At 34.1% G+C, this 6,861-nt stretch overlaps 1 protein-coding gene across 1 annotated transcript; it reads right to left on the reverse strand.

Moving 5' to 3' along the window:
* Positions 1 to 272: 272 nt before the first annotated feature.
* LOC8266795 (afadin- and alpha-actinin-binding protein) lies at positions 273 to 6,587 on the reverse strand. Its single transcript, XM_002533045.3, has 16 exons — positions 6,435 to 6,587; positions 6,325 to 6,353; positions 6,033 to 6,144; positions 5,835 to 5,932; positions 5,207 to 5,303; positions 5,032 to 5,121; positions 4,861 to 4,923; positions 4,652 to 4,726; positions 4,494 to 4,559; positions 4,342 to 4,419; positions 2,891 to 3,001; positions 2,719 to 2,796; positions 2,508 to 2,627; positions 1,988 to 2,031; positions 1,863 to 1,890; positions 273 to 552 (listed from the first exon to the last, which is right to left on the reverse strand). Exons 1-16 carry the CDS (start codon positions 6,465 to 6,467, stop codon positions 544 to 546), a joined length of 1,131 nt encoding a protein of 376 aa, XP_002533091.2. The 5' UTR covers positions 6,468 to 6,587; the 3' UTR covers positions 273 to 543.
* Positions 6,588 to 6,861: the final 274 nt, after the last annotated feature.

Below are 6,861 nucleotides of genomic sequence, written 5' to 3' on the forward strand. Positions count from 1 at the left end.
ATAAATAAATGATTTTTTACTAGCTTTTGTAGATTGTTCTTATGTCTTTGTAACTCCGAGGGATGGATCAGTTAACCGGACCGTATTGAAGCATTTCTTTAAACTGAACCGCTAATATCGTTTAACCAATTTTCTTTTTCTATTGGATTAGTCTATGAAACCAAATCAAATGTGACACAAGATAGCTAAAACCATGAGTTTTAAGAAACATGTACAGACACATCAAGCCATATATTTCTAGGAGCATACAAAGAATAAGCAGAAGAAATGAGTGAGTCAGGATGAAATAAATTTTGATTACATGGAATTAAAGACAAGCTTAGTTAGTTTTTACTTTACTTTACATTACATTACATTACATTACATTAGCACTAAAGCTGACAAGTTACAAACTATGTTTTCAAAGGTATTACAACAAAGACAGAACTTATCTGGTTAAGAGGGAATATTGTACTACTAAAGGCTTATGTTCCTTTCTTGTCAATAGCCAACTCCATTAAGACCTCAATGATCAGTGTAGACACCACATCAAGCTTAGAGACATCATACTCCCTGTCAGTAAGACCAGAGAAATGTGAATAGTTCAAATTTTATTTTATTTTCAATTTTTCTACTCTCTTTTTTATGGGAAAAGCACCAAACTGTTTCAAAGGTGTATATATATTGTTTCAAAATAGGATATTTCTTTTACCCCAAACAGTGTATCCACCAGCAAGACAATAACAGTCTAATCTCACAAACTGCATTTCTTTGGATGGCATGAATTCTCATGTAGAACATTCGTGTTTAGGCATAGCTTTTCTTTGCTGAGGAGCCAGACAAGATTATCAATGGACCAAGCAAGGTTCCATGTTAAACACTGAACTAATCCGACAAATGCACAAAGCTGATACTACAGAAATCTAATTTTTGAACAGAGAGTTTCTACTCGGGTAAGCCTTCGACAAAAACAAGATTATGGAACTTTTTTCTTTTAGGATAATGATCCCAGAACTCCAAAAATTTGTGCTGTTTCTACAATCAGGTCTTGGAAGTACTCGTACTCGTACTCTTTACAATCAAGTGCTAAAGGTTCTTAAAAATGCATCAGCTTGTCAACCCTAGATTTTGTTACTCAATGCCTAAAATATGATCTAACCTTTCACATTTGTTGATGAAATTTTGGTTTTCAACTATTACTTAAATTTGAATTTCAAATTTAAGATGTTCATATCGTTGCTTGTTGCTACAAGTTAAGTCAATGTTTGGTAGTGAACCTATACATTTTTTTTTAAATATCAAAATGTATGATATCTACTATAATTTAAGTTGCCTCAAAAGTTATCCTTTTATAATTGAAGTAAAAAAATCATAATTAACATATATATATATATATATATATATATATATATATATATATATATATATATTGAGAGAACAAATTGATAATCTTTTTATTTCTTATATAAAAGTAAACATTTAATTAAAAGAAGTATTTATTACTTTTAGTTCAAAATTTCCTATTTTTATGTGATTTTTATGAATTTGTTAATTGAAATAGAAAAAAAGTTGAAAGAAAAAAAAATTGTTAAATTTTTAGAAAGCAGGATTCAAATGGAAAAAGAAAATGGTCCACTTTGGGCATTTACTGATGAAATTTGAAATTGAATAATGGATAGGAGTAAGAGGCTTTCTGAAAATTTTGAAAAGACAAAAACTAAGAACTTTTATCGTAAAAGCAATGCAACTCTTAGCATTACAGTGTGTCATTATCCTTTTCCTTTTCCTTTTCCTTTTCTTTAAGCGCATACAGAAGGCAGAAGGCGGTTTTGACATCCAGACAACAGGAATATGGAGATATCACTGAAAAAAGTAGTTCATACCTCAGATGGTGATGACATAATAGATTCCCTGTCAAAATTTAAAATGTTCATCCGATCACCTCCTTTAATGCAAACAACCATCCGAAAATATGCTAACTATTAGAAAGAATGAATTTGAGTAATACCTCGGCCTCTCAGATTTTGCAAGATGTTTAGACATTAGGGATGCCTGAAATAAATCACAACAACAATTTCCAATTATCCTTAAGCCAAGAATTATATAATAACAGCAAAATGTTGGGGAATGATACTTTTAGTCATGGTGTTCAGGATAGCTAAGTTGCTGCATATGAAACTGGACAAAAACATGTGTTATTTGGGAAAATAAAATTCAATTTAGAAACACGAATTTTATCCATTAGACTACTCATGAAAACAGTTTTTTCCAAATTCTAAAAGCAGTGAGAATACCAAGATCACAAAATTGTAAGAAAAATGTGCTAATAATAAAATCATTGACCATAACTGAACATATATAAAATGGATCATAAACATGCTGTATAGTCAGATAAAAAGGCTTCAAACCTGGCACTGACTGATTGTATGCAGAATATAAATCACGTTAAAAATTAACATAACGCTATGAAATTATTTATGTAAAATAAACTAGAATGCTTCAAATCAAATGTCTGATTTGCATAATACCTGCTCCTGGATTATGCTCCTAGCCTCAACCAGCTGAGCTTCAAGTTCAAGCTCTCTCTCAGTTGCTTCTGATGTGAGTTCTGCTCCTTTGTGAGCATCTTGTAATTGAACCAAGCGTTCCTTCAAATGTAAAAGCATAAACACATCATCAACTTGCTACCACCCGGATCCTTTCCTTGCAAGAAGAAAAGGCAATAAGGGAAAAGAAAACCTTTATGGAAGTCATTTTAGTTCGAAGACTTTCTTCAATTTGATCTCTAGCCATGTGAAAAGGCAGGTCAAAAACATCCTGTAAATTGTGAAGTATTCATTATTTACAGATAGCAGTTGTCCCATTCAGAATAAAGGAAAAAAAAAAATGACATCTCAAGGAGCTTTCCTACCGTCCTTCCACCCAGGGGGGATTGCGATGGGTCAGCTTCAGGTCTTTCATTAACAGCCAAAGATTGCTTGGCCGAACCATTTGGAGCATTAAAGAAATCGCGCATATCAACCTGAAAGTCAAGCTTGCAAAATGAGATCTGAATATATCGCCACAGGAGCACAAATAAATGCTGAAATCTGAACAAACTGCCACAACAGCTTTAAAAAAGAAAAAGCTCCTTAACGCAAAAGCCATTTATTAGATTAAGATGTTGAGGATTGGAAATGGCAAAGCCACTTTAAAGATGAAGAGGGTATATTTCAGTACTAATTGGCATTTAAAAAAATCTCCAATAATTTTCAGAGGAAAAAGAAAAAGAAAAAGAAAAAATCAGCATGCAGTTGGGAAGCATGTCAATGAAAGCACAAATTTTTGAAGAAGCTACATGTGCAAATTCATATACATAAAAAACGGTAGTGGTAACAATCAAGTACACTAGTTAGAAGACCATGGATCTTCAGGATTGCCTCGTCCATAGATATGTGGACATGATTCTTGTTCATTTCTTTCCTTATATTTTTCTTACTCTGATAAGTTGTGACATGGTGCTCTAACCAGAAAAACAAATAGATAATTTGCTTTGACAATAACACATAATATCATCAAAATACACAACAACATAGAAAATCAAAGTATTCACGTTCATGCAACTAGTTTTAATAATTTAATTTACAATTCGAATTACCATATTCTAATTATTTCATAAGTTTAACTAATTCACCCTCTAGCAAAATCAGTGGAACAAGATACTCCTAAACCTTCATTTCCTTATGCCTCATTCTCATGTTTTTATTTATTCCTTTCATATTCTTCTTCAAGGATGAAAGCTGTTTTCTGCGTCTCAATTTGCATGTAATGGAGACGGAATGAGAAAGGCATGGGGGGGGTGGAAGCAAGAAGAAGAAGATGATAAGAACAATCGAAGAAGTTAAATTACTTGGTAGGGGAAATTTCATTTATGGCATCCTTCTCCTACATTCTAGAATGGCAAGAAAGTAGTAACCTTAATTCAAAGACAAATCATCAGTTTTTGGCAATGGTTAGATCAGAAAACAAGAACTTATCTTTAACACTATATGACATAGCAATTTAAAACCCAAGGCCCAACACTGTGGTTAGAAAGTAATTAACTACAATGCACCAACTGCCAGAACCTAATTTTCTATCCATTCTGTAAAGGAATGCCAAAGGAACAGCCAGTATGCATGGCCCCTCATTTCATAAGGCCATTTCTATATTTGAAACTTTTATGCCCAGATTTTAATGAAGCAATTTTAGCATTGCGCCCAAGCCCATGATTAACAAGTTTTTGTACAAGCAGACAATCATATTGTTGTCACTAGGATAAAGCACACGTGATGGAGGAAAGAACAAAATTGTAAAAACAGCACATAATTGATGGATAAAAACCTGCATTGACCGCAACAGTGCCCTTAAATCAGCATTCTCTGTCATCAATTCTTGATTCTTAGCTTCATACGCATCAACCTGCCAGCAGAATATTGCAATCACAAGTCACCAATGGCGACAGAAGTCGCAAATATGTCAATCAGCATACTTACTATTTTCTTATAGAAATCATTATCAGCCTTCTTCCCATTCCATGTCCCACGTTGCCTTCCTTCTTTCTTCAGATATTATAAGATGCCATTATATGCAGATTAATAATTCACAATAGGAAGATTATTGAATGATATTACTATTGCCAAGTTAGTGGTACCTGAAGCAAATTCATTATCTCCATGCCTGATTTTGATTCCTTCTTTTTCTCCATCAATACTTGATTTAGCCTCTCCTACAAGCAACAATAAAATAAGATGCAGAATTCCCATACCACTCTTATAACTACTCTCATCATGGAATCCTTGCTCTGAAATCACGTAGGAAATTGATTCTCTTCACATGATTTAGAAAATGACAATAACCTACCTGTAGCTTTATGTACTCCTTTTCTTTTTTCTTCATTTCATGTACTTGCTGAGTTCTCACTTGCTTTAGCAACACCAATTGTAGCAAAGAACTTGTTAGAATCTACACCTTCTCCCGATGCAGCAACAAAAGTACACAACAGAAACTCACAGTTAGTCAAAATTCCCTAACCTGATTACCAATGACCATTCTCTGAAATTCATCTCGTTCCTGTTGAAGCTTTTCAATCTGTGCCTTAAAAGCCGCTATAGCTTTAGCTTCCTAATAAAAAAGTTCCAGGATAATCAACCAACTGATATAGTTAAAAGTTAAAACCATTAACTTGCTAAAGTTATAAATTCCCAACCGTTCTCGTTATCGTCGCTATCTCCCTATCTTTGGCTTGTAAGTGCGACTCAAGCCTCTCTACTTTTGCTTCCAATCTGGATATATCTGATAGTAGTCTGGAATATGGAAATAAAGCATATCATTCCTAAAGTCACACTTCTGATACCATTCACTTGCTCAATGTAACACAAGAATGCCAACACAGCAAGGGAGGTGTTTAGTAATAACGCACATCAAGGATCAGAAGCTAAAGCAGGAGTAAATCAAGATGAACTACGACCAAAAATCAACAAGAATTAAATTGCATTAGGAATGATATCAACGTGCATCTAAAATTCTACTAATGAAACATCTTAATTCATTTAGGCATCGTTTGGAACAGTCCATGTTCACAAGTCCAACTGAATTAAATTCCTGCGAACTCATGTCAGTTTTGGCATAGTTTGGCTTCTTTCCAAATGCCTTGTTTTCTTTTTCCTTTTAAATTGAATGAATTAAATTCTTGCATCTTTAGACTTTCCAAACAAGGGGTTAATGGAACAAATGTAATTCCTAAAAGAGGCTGAATTAATTGATACACATAACAGAGACAAAAGAAAAAAAGAAAGAAAGAAAGAAGTAGAAATTTAGTGAAAAAAGCCGCTTGCCTTTGTCTTTGGTCATTAGCAGACTCTCTAAACTCAATGTCACGTTGTCTCTGTTGAAGCAAAGAGTAAATGCAATTGCAGGTCCTTGCAATTGAAACCTAACCAAAAGCCAAAAATTATTTCTTTAAAACTACAAAAGAACAAAATCAAATTAAAGCCCAAAAAAAAACAGAAATCAAGATCGAAACAGAAACGCACCGGATCAGTGGCAAAGAGGTCGAGGGAAGCAGGGAATCCAAACGTAACAAGAGTCTGATTCAAGTACTTAGCACAATGCTCGAGGTTGCTTGCATCAGCAAATGCATAATCTCTACATTACAAAAATAAAAAAATTAAAATTAAAAAGAAAAACCCAAATAACAAATAATACAACAAAACATAAAATGGTACCTTTTTTTATTATTTTTAAAATCAGAAATCACCAAAACCGCAGAGATCAAATGCACATTATACATTACATGAAGAGAGAAAAAAAAAATAAGAAACTAACCCGACTGAAAAAGCAGAGGCAGTTGATGTCTGCGAGAGAGAAAATACAGTTAGGGCGAAAAGTTAGAAAGAGAGAAAGCCAGAGAGAGAGAGAGAGAGAGCGATCGTTACTCTGAGATCGAAGTCTGAATCAGTAGATGGCATTGTTGAAGAGACTGATGGAGAAAGATTACTAGTTAGTAGGAGAAGAAGAGACAGTGATCGAGAGAGAGAGAGAGAGAGAGACTATCTGAAGAGATTTTGTTTGGTGGTGCTAAACTAACGAGTGGGTGAATTTTTTAAAAACTGAAATTTGGTAGCTTTTTTTGTCTTTTGGGGAAAAGGATCCATTTGACCCCTAGACTTATCGCTGAAGATCATATCTGTCCTTTTTGACATTTTTGGGTCAAATTGATTTAATTGTAAGAAGTATTGTTTATTGTTACTTGCTACTAAACGGAGGTAGCACTACAGCATCAAAAGGCGGCGGTGGTTGGTACCTATGGTGGTGATTAGACCTGTTCATGGGCTGGGCTTGGGCAGGCTCGGGCCGGGCCTG

Source organism: Ricinus communis, chromosome 3, assembly GCF_019578655.1.
Source record: "Ricinus communis isolate WT05 ecotype wild-type chromosome 3, ASM1957865v1, whole genome shotgun sequence".
Taxonomy (NCBI): domain Eukaryota; kingdom Viridiplantae; phylum Streptophyta; class Magnoliopsida; order Malpighiales; family Euphorbiaceae; genus Ricinus; species Ricinus communis.

Bases quoted from the DNA above. Each gene is read 5' to 3' on its own strand.
- LOC8266795 (XM_002533045.3), bottom strand. From the start codon at position 6,467: ATGCCATCTACTGATTCAGACTTCGATCTCAGA. The intron at 5,304-5,834 runs GCAAGCGGCTTT...TCCATATTCCAG, and splicing joins GCTAATGACCAAAGACAAAG to ACTACTATCAGATATATCCA. The intron at 1,891-1,987 runs GTATTACTCAAA...AAATTTTGACAG, and splicing joins GCAAAATCTGAGAGGCCGAG to GGAATCTATTATGTCATCAC.